Source organism: Diadema setosum, chromosome 18, assembly GCF_964275005.1.
Source record: "Diadema setosum chromosome 18, eeDiaSeto1, whole genome shotgun sequence".
NCBI classification, from domain to species: Eukaryota; Metazoa; Echinodermata; class Echinoidea; order Diadematoida; family Diadematidae; genus Diadema; species Diadema setosum.
Genome location: NC_092702.1, coordinates 18,851,073 through 18,868,233, shown reverse-complemented (window position 1 = coordinate 18,868,233; position 17,161 = coordinate 18,851,073). Strand labels below are relative to the sequence as shown.

The 17,161-nt window shown below is 39.3% G+C and overlaps 1 protein-coding gene across 1 annotated transcript; it reads right to left on the bottom strand.

Moving 5' to 3' along the window:
- Positions 1 to 617: 617 nt before the first annotated feature.
- Positions 618 to 16,628, bottom strand: LOC140241620 (BTB/POZ domain-containing protein 16-like). Its single transcript, XM_072321359.1, has 15 exons — positions 16,281 to 16,628; positions 15,634 to 15,700; positions 14,924 to 15,080; positions 13,835 to 14,018; positions 12,423 to 12,529; positions 11,570 to 11,747; positions 9,291 to 9,463; positions 8,156 to 8,270; positions 7,598 to 7,667; positions 7,147 to 7,209; positions 6,571 to 6,638; positions 4,604 to 4,723; positions 3,381 to 3,633; positions 2,721 to 2,822; positions 618 to 1,955 (listed from the first exon to the last, which is right to left on the bottom strand). Exons 1-15 carry the CDS (start codon positions 16,403 to 16,405, stop codon positions 1,698 to 1,700), a joined length of 2,040 nt encoding a protein of 679 aa, XP_072177460.1. The 5' UTR covers positions 16,406 to 16,628; the 3' UTR covers positions 618 to 1,697.
- Between the last annotated feature and the right edge of the window lie 533 nt (positions 16,629 to 17,161).

The window sequence follows — 17,161 nt, the reverse complement described above, 5'->3', positions numbered from 1 at the left end:
TTTCTTTTGTCTCATTATAGTGTGCTTTTTTAAGCTTATTTCAGCAGCAATACACACTGTGTACCTTACGTCCAATTAATATGAGCAGTCCATAGATAACACTGTAAGCAACAGCAAGTAGGATGGGTAGAGTGACTCTGTATAGTTAATGGATGTAAAGTCAAACCTGTCACAGCGACCACCTGTCTATAGTGGCCACATGCCGTATACCACCACCAAAAGTGATTCTCTCTGAGAGAAAAATCATCTAAAAGAACCTGTGTATAGCGGCCACCTGTCTATAATGGCCACTTTTTAGTTTCCCTTGGATGGTCGCTATAGACATGATTAACTGTATAAAGCAGATTGTCACGTTCTCTCTTCATCAAGTATGTGTTCCATTGGAGTGGTGTTTGATGTTAGAGTCTGTTTGTCTCTGTGTGTGTATGTGTGAATGGCTGCTTGCATTTACGTGTTCATAAAAATGTGTCTAAACGTAACCTGTGAGTGTGTGTGTCTATGTGTCTGTGTGTGTGTTCAAGTGGGTGTATGTACATGTAACTGTTTGTCTGTAGGAGTGTATGTAGATTAATTTGGTTGTATACCTGTGTTGTTTATGTGTGTGTGTGTGTGTGTGTGTGTGTGTGTGTGTTTGTGTTGGCATTCGCATTTGGGTGTGTTTATGCCTGTCTATTAGTGTATGTTAGTGTCTGTGTGCAGTCATAGATAGTATTTCTGTACTATATGAGAGAAGAAAGCATCTAACCCAGTGTAGAAGTCCTTTCAACACTCAAAATTTTGTTCATCACAACAAACATATGAAAAAAAAGAAGAGAGAATATAAACACACCTCAACAGGCGGCATCCGTGAAGAACTGTGGGTTCAGTATTTCTACGCTGGCTCCTTTTCCAAAACAATAAATATGTGGTAATAAAACACTCTCTTTGAAACACAGGTACAATTCAATTGATGGTAATTCATTGAGGCCCTATCATTTTGAGCACACAGTACTACTCGGCAAGTGCACTCAAGGAAAGACATGTTAAATGGACGGATTCTAGTCAATACTTTCATGACAGCAAGGTAGCAATAATGGAATTTTCAAGATACTGGCACTCGATGAAAAAGGTGGTACTTGCTGCATTAAGTTCTGGTCATCAACTTCATCTCAAATCAGTGTATTCTGTCCATGCGACTTGGAGATGTTAACTTTGTGTCATTCTAGCTGCCTTCTTGTCCTGCAACAAAGTGCTATCTTTCAAACTACAAAAGCATCTGGTCCGTCAGAAACGCTGGATATGATTCTGTCTAATGGCACTCGTATGAATCAGTAATATTTCCATCCCCAATGGAGTGGTTGGAACATATTGCATCATAGTCCTGTAGCCATGTTCCTCCTGGATTTTTGCTTGTTTCTGTTTATGTGTTTTTGCTTGTTTTTAACCATTTAAATTTACTTCTTTTTTTTTCAGTAGCAGCAAGGTTCTGATAATTCACACATATCTAGATATCCTGATGCTTTTTAAAGCTCACTTTCCACCTGGTGTAAAATGATATTCTGCATAGACAGTTGTGATGAGTCCATAACACGACCATCCTCCACCGTCTATTTAACAGCACAGCAGTCAGACGCAATCAATCAACGTGTGAAGTTCGGCGGGACGTAAAATACTCCACCACTCTGAGCGCAGAGGAGGAGGGAAAGACTCTCTCCCTCTTAGGAGGGTGGGAAGAGGATTGAGTAGGTGACATAGAGGGGAAGACAGAGGCCCTCCAGGGTCAGGGCCTCACTGCGGCATGTCTTGGGCCCCAGCCCGAAGCGCTTGCCCAGGATGCCCGTGTTGAAGGCGTAGTCCTGGCCCCGGATGCGGCACTGGGTGCGGATGGAGTAGAGCACCTCACGGTCCTGCCGCATGGAGAACGTCTGTCGCTCGCAGATGCGGAAGGAGAGGGCGGGGTCACGCGGCTTCAGGCGCTGGTGAGGGGGAAACAGACAGAGGGGTGTGAAATTGCTTTTGAAAAACTGAAGTAATATCTTTTCACCTCAGGCTTATGTCAAATCAAGTACGGAAAGCTGAGATTTAGAGTACATTAGAACATTTTCATAATTCTGGTCAGAATTAGCAAAACTTCACAATTTCATAAGTTTCCTAATATCTATCCAATTCTGATGAAAATATCACTGGTGAACATATAAAATGTTAATCTTTCTTTAAAAACATACTTTTAAGTGGTCCAAAAGAGTCCTTAAAAACATTGGCAGGGGTTTGGTAACATTGAAAGACATCATAAGCACAGTTTGTGAGAATGTTGGACACACAGAATAGATCAATAGACATGTCGCTGTTGTTTTTTTTTGGGGGTATTTACCAAAGGTGATGTAAGTCATTTAACACTCACTTGAAAGCCATATAAAAACATACGGTAATTCAAGGCATTTAAACATGTTCTTATGAAGCAATTACTTAACCCTGCTTTGCATGAATGCATGTAAGCTATAATCACAGGACACCAACCAGCTCTCTTGCAGTATCAGATATCATGACCCTGAACCCATTACTACACATTTAACACTTGACTGCAAATGAAAGCACCAATGCAAAATGCAGTTTCTGACTGGCTCCAAGTCAAATTGGCTCCAGTTCAAATTGGGTTTGACTCTCATTTGATTTTAGGGTTTACATTTAATAATATTTTAAGCATTGTGGCCCTGCACGGTTGATATTTTGATGCTTCGTACCTGAATGTAAAACTGGTAGCTGTTCTGCTTGCCAAGACGTTGTGCCTTGAGCTCAAAGTGGAAACCGTGTATGGAGATTACCTCACAGTGGTAGCGTGGTTCCTGCAGCATGAGAACAAAAACAGATACAAAACAGATAAAAAAAACCAAAGTCATTAATCTTGGTGAATTATGAACATGTAGTTGTATATTAGTGCACTTGTACATTCACACATATCTCGCCCTATAGGCTCTCATCGTGGTCTTTGTCTAAGACAACAATCTCATCAATCCTTGATTATTTTCTCACCTGCCTATACAAAAACACCAATATAAGACAGCAATGCAAGCTAGTACAACAACAACAAAACTTTTTCTCTGGTTTGTAAAAGTGATAAGCTCCCTTTGTTAATTTTTGACACAGGGTCTTAATGTCATATCCTGGTCCCATTTAATGTAACACTTTACAAGAAAAAAACACACAACAAAAAACATTGCACACTACAAATATTGCAGCTATGTGGCAGCTAGGCAACGACCAATCAGCTACAAACACTGGATGTGTTGTTATGGCAACCAGAAACTTTGCGAATTAAAGTAATACAAATCTTCTAATGCACCAGGGTTTTATAGTTTTGTGATTCCTCTTCGGCACATATACACACATACACAGGCACAAACCTGTTCAATGATGAAGCCCACCCTGACAGCATCCCTCTTGAAGTCCAGCATGAGGGACATGTCCCCGCCCCCTTGGAGGGCGTGGTAGTGGAGGGTGAGGGTCCGCAGGATCCACTGGTTGGGCACCACATTCATCTGGAGCATGTCGTCGAGGTGACGGGTGTCGGTGATGCCGCTCATCCGGAGGGACATGAAGAGGCCGGCGTACGGCTGGCCGAGCTCCTGCTCGATGAAGGCGCTGGTGCGAGACATGCTGAGGGGAGGGAATAACGAGTATGGAGAACATTTCATGCAGAAAGGGTACATCACCAGGATTTTGGGATATGATTACAACAAATACACACAAATTAAATCTTTCACCTTTATCTCTTTGTCAGAAATGTTCTCCTCCATTTCTCCACAACTTGATGCAGGATCAATTTCCACATGAATATATTCTCCAAAACACAACAGAAGCAAATAATCTAGCCATGATCATCAATACATTCTAATTCACATGAAGCTATGTGTATGATCGAAGCTGACCATGTCCCAGTTTCTCACACTCGGTACAAATGGTTGACATTATGAACATCTTAATATCTGCAACGACTGTCATAGCAGCACCTGCTTTTCTGACAAAACAAAAACAAAAACAAAAAATGGACCCATATATCTGGTCAAACCTGGTTTAAAGAGCCACAGCTGTAAACACTTTCCCTCATATAGCAATACGTTCTTTCCCGGAATGACCTTTGCAGACAGGACAGAAGGTCACTGAAGATTGAGGTCATTCAAAATTGTGCCCAAATTCTATGTACATCAACACAAATGTCATCACATAATATAATCGAAGGGTGATTACTTTCTCAACATTCATCAAGTCAAAATTGCCAAACTCTTTCTGCCTTTTGTTGTTGTTATTATTGTTGTAAATTGTCATTACTTGCTCTAACGCCATAGAAGACAGTGGATAAAACGACAGCAAGTGATGCGTGTGGAACACTCTTGATGAACATCAAGTACCAAATAAAACCTTATTTCATCAATGATTATCATACATACAACACGTAATCAGATGTGAATAGATTTTTGTGTGAGTGTTTTAGCAGCTCCCTAAAAGTTAGATAACTTGTTTGATCTGTATCATTGCAGACCAGGTGAAAAGGAGGAAACTAGCCCATCTCATCCCCCCCCCCCCCACTCTCTTCACAGAGATATTCTTCTTTGTCTAATTTTTTTACCTGTTGAAGAATGTAACAATGGTGCTGTGTGACGGCATGAGTTGGAGGTGTGGGTTCTGCTGCAGGAAGATCCAGTAACACAGCATCTTGTACACGCAGTATTCATTGAAGGTGAAAAACCTGCAAGGGTTCAGAACACAGAGAAATACTTTCATCATTTACTTTAAAAAAAAAAACCCTGTACAGAAGAAAATTGTAAAGTACTGCTGCTGTCTTATGCAAGTTTTATCTCTTCTTTTGTTATGAGTGACATATTCCTGTTAAAGGTAGGGGATACCTTTTACAGAACTCCCAAAATGCAGCAAAATATTAAATATGAACCTCAGGGGACTTGTTTAGGCCACTGCTTAGAAATTTGGAAGTCAACAGTTACCTAAATTTTGAATAATGCACAAAACTCAACTACTTATTAGTTCTGTGTGTCAGCCACACTTAAGCCTGTTTGCTGTATTTTTTATCTATAAACACAAGTCTAAAAGTATAAGAGCTGATGTAATAACATATAGAGTGTGTGGCAAGAATGTATGTAGAAATATTTGTAAGTTTTGATGAACTTTCTTCACAAAATATACATGATGGACACACATGCAGTGCATGGGTCTGCAAAGGTAGCCTAGTAATGTACTGGAATTTACGGTGAGCCCCCAAAAAAATTCAATTCAAAATCTAACGGTCAATAAAAATGTACCAAATGTTACCTTCCACTTTCAATACTTTATGGGAGTTTCTAAAATGATACTCTCTTCAACATACCACTGTGTTTATACAACTCTTCATTTAAGGCATGCAAATGGGATTCCCTACCTTTAAGAGCAGGCATCTTTCAAATGAAATATATAAATATATATATAAATATATATATATATATATATATATATATATATATATATATACCAAATGTTACCTTCCACTTTCAATACTTTATGGGAGTTTCTAAAATGATACTCTCTTCAACATACCACTGTGTTTATACAACTCTTCATTTAAGGCATGCAAATGGGATTCCCTACCTTTAAGAGCAGGCATCTTTCAAATGAAATATATAAATATATATATATATATATATATATATATATATATATATATATATATATATATATATATATATACGGGCCGTGACGCGAGAAAAGGGCCCTTAGGGCATTAAGTACTGAAAATGATTTTTCACCTCCACATTGTAGAAGGAACTCTGACGTATTTAGATATGCAGGCCTCTTTCTAAAATTCCACTCCTAAATGCCCCAATTACGACATTAAAAAAAAGCATGTTTTATGCAAATCCTGTCACGTTTTGATGCGTCTATGCATGTAAGCACAGTTAGCTAGTTGATCTCTTTTTGCGCGTATTGCTTTGTCAAATGTCCGCGCCGTTTTGTGGCGTTTGTGCGCAGCGGCTCTAAGGGCCCTTTTCTCGCGTCATGGCCCATATATATATATTATATATATATATATATATATATATATATAGAGAGAGAGAGAGAGAGAGAGAGAGAGAGAGAGAGAGACTCAACATTAGCAGTGGCCTGGGCCACTAAAAATTGGATTCATATTATCATTTTGACAAAGATAGGAACATTTAAGATAAATCTATTCACTCAGCATTCTTTGTGTGCATTCAGTGACGGAACCAGAATCTAAGATTAAAAATGGATTATTATTTGTGTTTTATATCAGGCCCATACATATTTCTGGGGGTCACCAGTCAAAATATAAAAAATAAATAAATAAATGTTACTGACAAGCCCTATACACAAAAACAGAACATTAAAGATAAATCTATTCAGTCAGCATTGCCTCTTTGTGTGCACTCTGTGACGGAACTAGAATCTATGCACATGAAACGCACAGACATTCATCTGTTCTTGAGAGTTATTTTCCTTCCCAACAAAACACTGACAGGCTGTAGGGGGCAGGAGGGGATGATCACCTACATCCAATCGATGAGTAGCTTGACTGTAACCCCTTACCTGCTTGATTTGATGATCTTTTGCAAGAGCTCGATGGGAAGCTGCCTCAGCTGGATTTGGACTGACAGCTAGGGTGGGAAAAAAAAATTAGGGAGAACACACATTACTTGACAAAAACACAAGTAAGAAGGCATCACATATGTGAGTAGGAAAACTATCATTATCTTATTTCAATGCATGCAAGCAAGAACAATTAAGCACTACCTCTACGCAGAACAGTCCTGTTAAAATCAAAACAAAGTTATAAGAAATTCCTGTTCCAACAAAGTAAAAATTCAGGTTAAAAAATAATAGTATATGTTTCTGTTTATACTTTATTTGTTTGGCTATAACAAAGTTTTGATATATGGAAAGAAAACTGCCAGTCCCAAAGACTTTGCTATAACAGTAATCACCTGTATTCCCATCTTTTCTTTATACATTTAAATCTTCATCTCTCTTAACTCTCACAATTTCTTTATTCATGATGCATTTTCATAAATTACCTTTTGTATGTCACACCTTGTCTTTACATAACATCTACTCATCAAAAGAATGAAGTGCAGCCTAAGTGTAGGAGTTGACAATTATACTTGCCTGTGGAATGAGGTTCAGCTCCAACCACCGTTCACAAGCATTCACTACCTGACCGATTTTGTACTGCATGGGAAAACATGAAAAAACATATGTGGTTAACAGTTAAACTGAATGATTATTCAAGTGTGACATCTCTCTACTGCCAGTGTCTCATGAATAATCATGATTCAAGCTAGCCATTAGTTGCACAGGACACTACAAAATAGGTCCCCCACCCCCCCCCCCCCAAAAAAAAAGGTTTCAACATTAGAATATTAATATGACATTTGTGTTCCTTGCCAATCAACCAAGGACACCATAAGAGCCACACAGATTCAGTTCTATAACTTCAATTCTATACAAAATGTCAGTTCTATCATATCAAATTGTTTATAAGCAAAACAATTCATTAGCTACAGTGTATGTTCATACAATTATATATTATATAATATATAGAATATATTTGCCTTACCTTAAGGGCAGCCTGATGATATCTACACACTGTACTGGCTTGGATGTCGTCCATCATGATATCAGCACATCTGAAAAAAAAAAAAAAGAGTGCAACAAACAAATGTAGTCACTAAACTTCTGAACTCCATTTTTCCTTCTACGTAACAAAACTTAGTGTCTACACAACTTATCTCTTCCAATTTATGCCAAGAAAGAAATCTTTTGTATAGAGTGAAGAACAACATTAAAAATTTTCAGGATATCACACAAAATGGTCACTATCACTTAGGATTAACAAGTAGTTAAACTATACAGAATCTGAAAAGAAAGACCCACATAATATATACTTCCAACAATAACATCTATGTATGCAATTTCCTTCACACTTAAACTCCTCATTGCAAAGAAATAGTAGTCAAGTGATCTTATTAATGGCACACTGGTATAATGTATGACATTTTCTGGGAAAGACTTGCAAAGTGGATTGGCAGCATAACAATAATATGTAATTTTTTGAGTAAGTTTGAATCCAAAGAGTCTACTCATGACAATTGAGGAGCTAGTTGCAACAACCTACCTTCTCTCTAGCTCTGAGAATCCCAGGGCGTGGGCAGAGGCCAGGACCCCCACAACGTCGATCCTCTCGGGATCCACCCCCTCGTGGTACAGGTTGCCCAGGGCTATGGCAAAGGCTGGAGACATTCGCATGGAGAAGTGAGAAGTGAGAAGTGATCCTCCATTATTATCCATTAAGCAGTCCAAACAAAGAACCATTTCCTTTAGTTGACCCACTGAGATTCCTCTTATACATATATGAGGGGCATATCTATCTATTCATGATATAGAGATAAGATGTATACTTCTCTATATGGCACATATTTTGCAGGGTTCTAGCAAATGTCTCAAGTTGGGTGCTATTTTCAAATTTAAGAACATGCAAAAATATTAACTCTTGTTGCGGAGGTTAACTTGGCCTAACGAACCATCATAACCATAAAAAATACCCAGAATCTCAAACAAGGTGTTTGGTCGATCTCGGTCATCTTGTCAAACTCTTTATTTACATATTCCTCCGCGGAACAATAAAGTGCCCAGAAATGATAGTACAATGCACATGTATCCATAACACTCTGATCTTGACATGAATGCGACATTGACATGCACATGTCCATGTAGCTGGTAGGCACTACACAGTACATGAACAAGGTGATTGATTATGCTGCACTCCTTGACTGAATTAAACACTTGCGATCAAATATTATCGGTAAATCCTGATTCATAAAAAGTTATACAGCCTAGATATGGCATATAAAGTAAGTTACAGAGGTAATGAGAAGACGGAAAACAAAAGAATTTTTGACCATTCCTGCAAATATACCACATATTCTTATTTCTGCATTGGATGGAGCACATGGCATTTCATTATTATAGCCTTGTTTTAAATGAGTCTCTTTCAGGTGGTCTTTACAACTGGCACAAAAACATATATATCTGTAAGTTCTGTCAAAAACTGAGCACTTACAAAACAAGTTTTGAATACATGTATCACATGTTGAAAACAGATTTAAAGCACATATAGGACAATTAAGTTACACACTGTAAACTAGTCTAACATTATTCATACTAGACAATTAATTGTAATGTCAGAAGTGATGATTAGCGCTAATTCTGAGTCCAAAAAAAAAATTTGCCACTCTTTTGTTGACCCTTACTTTCTTTGGTCACCATGGCATCCTTGACCTTGAGTTTGAGCTTGACCATGTTGCTGGTGCGGGCAGCCACGATGTGGGACGGGTGGCTGATGTCCTTCCTCCTGGCCTGCTGAAAGCTCTCCTGGGATGCTGTCTGGACACTCAGCTGCCGACTGATCTTCTGGTACTCAGGACTACAGAGAGCAAAGAGAGAAAAGGAAAAAAATGCAATAATCATATGAAAGGGAAAGTGGCTTAAGCCGCCACATACTGAAAGCCTTTATCATTTACGTTGGGCAAAGAGTCACATGTTCTAGACAACCATCCCACACTACATTTTCTAGTGTCCTGTCAAAATACCAAGAGGATCAAAGGGCAGTATCATATTGGGTAAATACTCGGTACTGAGATAGAAATATTGCTGAAATATCCTGGGGGCATTTTATGAAGTGTTTTGTCAGATATTTTTGTCTGACAAACTGTTATAAGCTACTGAAATCCTTGCATCTGACTGGCTGAGAGCAAATTTGTCCAACAAATTTGTCCGAAAAAACGCTTCATGAAATGCCCCCCTGTTGTGCTTTGATTTTTAATTCTTTAGATGAACTGAAAAAAAAGATATCATGAAGCTGTACAAAGCATTCCTTCACTGTACTGGGGGAAGAAAGCACATCACAAAATATGATAATATAAAACATTGTGTTGGAGTAAAAACAAATTGTGCTCTTGCAGTCAGATTTTTATGACAGAGCAACCTGAATGCCCTACTTGAGATGTACACCTTTAATCACATTACACTAGCTAGCATGTTTCTTGCTTTATTATTATTTTTTTTCTTTTATTTCAAAGTCCCCAATGAAGTCATAAACTGACCACTGCTATCATGGCAGCTAGATGTCAAGAATAAAAAGTGTTGATGTCTGCATATAAAATTAGGCAGCATGAAGTACGAGAGGCACATTTCTGCTGGTATATACGGGAAACCTGATATACCCCGAAAGATTCTAGATTCTAGAAAGCAAGCATAAAAAAGGTCACCACATCTGTAAAAGCATTTCACTGGATATGCACTGCCGGTCGTGTTGAGCTGATCATCTACGGACACTTTGATGTGAAATTTTGCCATTCATTTGTATTCTTGGGGGGTGAGGCTATCTTGATGGGCTGTGCACAGCGTGGTTATGCCGATGAAATACAACCAAACCTGTCTATATATAGTGGTCACTTGTGGCCCCTTACCCTATGCAACCACTTCAATATCCCTCAAAGAAGAATTTTCTGAGTTAAGGTTGTTTGTGTAGCTGTCACCTAATATGTCCCCCATGGGCAATATTTCACCATGTACAGCAATCACAATCAATGTGACAAGCAACCACAGATAAAGTCCTTCCAGTCAGCATACAATTTACAAACTTTATCTCTCTCCCTCTCAACATTTAATAGGGAGCTTTAGATTTTAGACGCGCGGACGTTCAAAGGAAAAAAACATGTTCTGAGCGTGCGCAGTAGCGCGCGTAAAGTCAATCTATTTTCAGCTTGCATCGCCTGAGTTTTTCTCTACGCGTACTCGGCTATTTTCACGTCCGCACAGTTTGCGACGTAGAGAGCTTCTTCATGCACTGATCATATGGGGGCGCGATTTTATTTTTTATACCTTAAATTGCGTCCCAGCGTAATCTAAAGCTACTTTTCCACACGACGCAGGGAGAGGAGAACGTCCAGCGCAAGCGTCGGCTCAAACGTCCGCACGTCAAAATCTAAAGCTCCCTAATCTCATATCAAAGCCTCTAAATATGATATCAGGATGAATCAATTATAATGGAGAGTAAACAGTTTGACAACAACAAAAACTAAGAATGGTACATTGTTCTCTTCACTCATTCATAGTAACAGAAAACATACTCATCTTTGCTGGAGTGACGAGAATATGTATTTCAAATTTTTGTGAAAAAAAAAAATTGTCAGATAATCAGTTAAGTAATGTCCTGTCCAAAGTTAAGTAATGTCCTGTCCAAATCCCAGCTGTCTTACGACCCACCTCCCCCCCCAAAAAAAAAAAAATTAAATAAAATAAAAGCCACATGGGTATCTTAAATCAAAGGCGATCCCATTTGTGTTAGTGCTTTTTAATACTTCCATATTTTCATTCTCCTGAACACGTGACATTTTTTAGATAATTGATTTTGTCGCCCCAATGGCATTATGCCACATAGGTACAATCAATGGAATCATTCAAATGAAAGGTGATCATGCAACAAGCAGTATTATGCAACCCAGACTCCCGCAGAGTGACATTGTACCTGTAGAAGTTGCTCTTGCTGATGTACTGGTCTACAGTGGCCGCCATGGGATCCCGGTAGTAGAGCTCCTCCTGGGGCTTGTTCTCCGCCTTCTGCAGGAGCTGGGTCAGGGTGGAGGCCTTGCGGATGTAGGGCCGGTGGAGCTCCCAGTTCGTTTCCAGGCACTGTAACAGGATGTCTGGAGTATCGGTAGGGAAGGGGGAGAGGGCGTAGGGGTTGGGGAGTTGGAAAACACAGTTAAGTTTAGGAGGTGTAGGGATCCAGGGGGTGTCTTCATGAAACATGGCAGCTATTTATAGGCAAACTGTTCTACAGCTAATGGTGGTTCCTCACTAAAAATCGTGGTTCAGTTTTAATAAGTTCACAAAGTACTTGCTTCCAAATGCAAACTTGATCCTACAACAGAGGTAATTTCTTTTGTTAGATTGAACAGATTGCTGTACTTGTTGAAACGCATCTACAGCTATCCATGATTACAGAGGTCCTATTATTTGTGTCTGTTGTCTTAAGGAGGATATGAAGAGTGGCTTGAAGTGTGTTTTAAAATCAACCAAAGCTGAGTGTGTTATGATCTTTCTTCATCAAAGAAAGGTTGAGATTGTCTCAGTTTTAGATCATTTTTTTCTTTTTTTTAAAATGGCAGTTCAGACATTATTTTCACCATCACCTATATCCATTTGAATATAACAGTCTTGAATTAATTTCTTCTGTGCTGTTTCACTTTTTTTGGTCTTTTTTATCCATCTCGTCAAATGCTTTCCAAAGTTTAACATACATACATGTACTAAGACAAGGGATGGTAAGATTGCAGTTATTTCGTTATCAAACATCGCAAAAAAGTTAAGCAACTTACCAGGACCAACTAAGCTGTGGACGGGAGCAGAGTGGTAGTGAAAGATGTCCACTGGGGTCGCTGACCTCGCTGAGAGAGGACGGAACTTCTCAATGGGCGCTGGGGCTCTGTGGATGAAGGTATTAAAAAGAAGGAAACTGAATCTTCCCGTGTAGTCTTCCAAAGGAAATGACCCGTTTGGTTTCCCTTCTCTGATTCTGATTCAGAAAGTCGTGGTTGCAAAGGAGATGTTTACATGAAATCTCTCTATTCTTTTTACTCTCTTTACTTCAATTATCTTGGCTATAATATACTCTTTTTCTTTCCCTGAAAAGTTTAATTCATCCCCCAAAACTGCTCAAAAATTGGTAGCTCTGTGTGACATCACTATTTGTGACACTGCACCTCAAAACAAACAAAAAGTCGCCAGACATGAATTTTTAGTTAAGACCATATTCTGAAAGAACAGACCTTAAGCTTTAAAATGATGTATAACTCAAATCAAATGGTCTCTCCTAACCTATCTAAATATTGGAAAGAAAGCACAAACTCAGGAAAAGTGTGAACTGAGAAAAGAGGCTCTGAAGTAGTGTCTATTCAAGCACTTAATCTTTGCCAAACCGTGCTGGCTGTGCGATGAATGGGACAAAAAACAGGAAGTAAACCACCAGAGTAACAACAATGAAGGAATTACCAGATTAAACTGAAATTAAGCATGCCTCATTACCACATTATGTCCATAATTAATGCCAACTTTCAAAGCAGTAGCACTATTTTTTCAAAAATGAAAAAGGGATTCTAAAGACACACCTAATCACACTATTCTACCAAAAATGTTCGAGATAAACTGCTAAAAAACACACTTTCCTGCCCGTTTTATAATACCAAATTTTAGCATAATGTAAAAGAAGACCCGCTCTTTCAGAAAATATGAAAAAGTCAAGTTCGGCTAGGTTGACCCATTTCACTTATTTTCAGTCCTCACGCAAAATCAGTGTGTGCGACTTTATGTTCGTTTTGAGGTGCACGGTCACATTTTGTTGCGTTTATATGATTCACAATATGAAATGTGCAACAATATCAATAATGATAAGTGACCATCATAATTTACCCAAATTCAAACTATATCACAGGAACTCACTGTCACATATCATTGCAGTTTAATGCCATTTATTGCAATAGAGGGATGGGGATGATAATATCTTAACATGCTCGATATATGTATGTTTGAAGAAAGGTCACACTGCCATCAAAACAACCAGTGTGCACATTTTCTAACTAAAGAAAGAAAAATGATTGGGAATGTGCTCATTCCCTATTAACAGTAAACATTCGGCTATCTTTACAACGGCGGCTAAGCAATACGAAGGAGAAGAAGAAAACTCTGAATGCTCGGTGAGCGTTGCCCCCTTCCGTGTCACATCAACACTCACTCTGCTGTCCTGACTTCGGGAGCGGTGGCCGGTGGCTTCGGGCTGGGGAGCCTCTGGTTGTAGTCGCCATCCCTGCTGGACGAGCTGAGCTGCGGGGCAGTCTTGGGTTTCTCATGCTCCTCTCCATAGAAGAACTTGTATGGCTTCTCCAGATCCCTGTTTACTGAGGTGGCTGGGTTATCGGCTGAAACACACAAGACAACACAATCACATCTTAATAATAATCTAGTCAAAGTTCCATTATGAAAAAAAAAGCTAACAGAACAGTTTGAGTGGAGAATATATATAGCCATTACTTTGAGGCTCAATTTACATAATTTTCGACAGTAGATATACATTAAAAAAAAGAAACAGAACAACCCTAGATTTGGACAGGTAAGTCACAAAAAATAAATATTATCGGGTTTTCCCTCTAAGAAATCTCAAAGCTTGGAAGCAATTGTCTTATGATGATCTGTCTAAAACATATGATTTTTGTTTCTTTCATTGCAGGAATAGTCTAAGCTTTTGAATGCTTGCAGGCATTTGATTCTTTCCATTCCATTTAGTTCATTTTACTGTCCATTTTTGGAAATTTGTTTTTATTTTGAACATATTTGAACACATTCTCCGCATGTACCAGTATACACAGAATAAATTCATTCAAGACTGTAGGTACAGTATAGATTCATGGATTGCAAGGCAGGGGCGGATCCAGGAGTTCCGTAAAGGGGGGGGGGGGGGGGTAGGGGCGCAAAGCAGTGTATACTTCTGGTGCCACTTCCAGCTTTAATGATCAGCTGACAAGCAAAAAAAAAAAAAAGAAAAGAAGGCCTTGACAGGTACTCTCTTGTACCACTTCTGGGGTTAATCAGTTGACAAGCAAAACAACAACAACAACAACAAAAAGACTTGAGCGCAATTTCCTGGTGTCACTACAATCGGCTGATAAAGATCATCGTACAAATTTATGCATACTTTTCTTTTTTTTTAGAAGAATGTAAAGGGGGGTGCGAACCCGGTGGGCCCCTTTAATCTTTTTTCATGACTTACTGAACCTATCCCTCCCCGCAGCCCTAGATGAATCACATTAATGTGTCCATCACTGACCTGTCATGATGGCTACTGTGCTCTTGTTGTAAGGCTCGTTGATGGACTTGATGGCTTGAGACGTGCCTAGGAGGTCTCCCCCCAGGGACTCCGGAAGGCGCCACCTATTGGTGCCGCCAACCTGCTTGCGGACTCTATAGCGCGGCGACTCTGGGTGCTGGAGGGGGTCAATTGAAAAGAGATCGATGATGACATCCAGATATTAGTGGGGAAAATATTGATTTCAGTGCTTACCAGGTAATAAATATATGATTTTAAAAAGTTATGCAACTAATATAGAACTATGGCAAAGATCCAAAGTGACTAGGTGGTTAACTGGAAGGAATTACATCCTTTGAGCTCAACTCTGCTGAAATATTATATGTAGACAGCTCATGCTACTACAAGCAACTGTATTTCAGCTTCAAAAGAGATTGTATTTTAGACAAGCTGTGCTAACAAATATTAATAATGAATTAAATTGTGGAAAAAAAAATTGAAGAGGCATCTCTTCAGAAAATGTTAAACAATAAAATATTTGCTGAAGTCAAAAAATTTAGCGTTCTCAAAACTTATCAAATTTAATAGATAGCATTAAAAATAGTATTGAGGAACCAGAAGGGAGTCTGTATCCAGTCAAAATATAACCCAGTTACAAGAGGTTAATGCATTGGATAAGTTCAGATGGAATTTCATGACGAAACATGCTGAGATTCTAAACACAAACTCACCCTTGGGGGTTGTCTGCCATCAATGATGACACCCTTCAGCGCGGTGTATGGAGCTTTCTGTAGGGCTCTACAAGGGAGAAATGATTTCATATGAGACTTGCATTCATACTTCAGTATAGATCTCGATTAAAAGACAATAATACAGATACAAATATTCTCAATAAATCAACAATACACTGGCATCTACACAAATCTTAATGGCCATGTTGGGAGCATGCAAAACACTCAACCACTCTGATCTTAATACGGTGCCCTACAAATACAATACACAACCTGCAATATACACCTGTGTAGACTTGAATCAGATCTAACATACGTTAGATCTAAGTCTACAATGTACATGTTTCCATCAATGTTACATAGAGCGATCTAGGCATTCTAGGAATGTTGTGTCGCATAACAATGCTTGTCTGTCTTGTGTCACACTTACACAGTTTCTGATGTTTAATAATGATACATGTCTGGTGTTTAAATAATTACATGCATGTACGTACAGTGTCACTCAAATTTTTGTTAACCAATCATTACCATCTATTTTAATGAAAATTTTTCGGGAGGGGGGGGGGTGGGGAGGAGGGGGTGGGCAGGTGGTGGTGGTGGTGTGAGAAATGAGAATACCCACCGACCAACATCAAACAAATACTTACAGGCTGTAGGAGAGAGCTACAGGGTTGTACTTCGGGGGAGTCGTCGGCAAGTACGGCAGGACTAGTCTACCCGAGGCATGAGACGTGCCAGAAGACAAATTCCGAAGCAGGGTCGTTTCTGCCATGACTGTCGTTCCGTGTCTTGATAGTCAAAGTCTCAAAATTGGTTATAACTGATTCAAATGTGATAATTGTACGATAGGACTGCAAATGAAGGTTACATAGAGTAATTATTGAAAGTCATCTCGATATCCCTGGTGCCTCTTACTTCAGAGTTGAAAATCTATAGAAAAGTCTCCTGTGTTTAATAAAGGTCCACGATAAACCATCCTCCATTCAATCTGTCCACGACAGTATGCACCTCCATTTTTATTGTTCAGCTGAGAGTCAGACACCTGTTTGTAGGCAGTAGGTTCCTAGGATAGAGTGGCAGTAACGTGTTAGAGTTTTCTAGCTCTCTGCTCAGCAGTGCCAGAGAAGCCTTCCGTGGTGTTCGAAAAATATTCCTCTTCAAAGCGAAATTGTGACGAGGGGATTTGAACCAAAAGCTTAATCCAAAATGAAGTATCCAAAACATATGTTAGGTATGGGATCCGCAACTGAGCTCATTCAAGTTTAGTCTAAACAATGGGTCGCATTGAAAACCGTATAGCCTGTAGTGTAGGCCTACACGTGAAATGTGTGTTGATCTGTGTTGCGCGACCTTTTACTGGCCCGCTACGTGGTTCCATGACTCGGTGTGGGTCGCTTTCCGCACGTATGAACGGTTCGCGGTTCCTCCCACGTACACAGATTAGCACACAGTACAGCCCCCAGTAACCGTTGCTATGGGACGCTCTTGACACCAGTCGGGCCTTTCTGTGATGTCCGCTCCCTGCGCG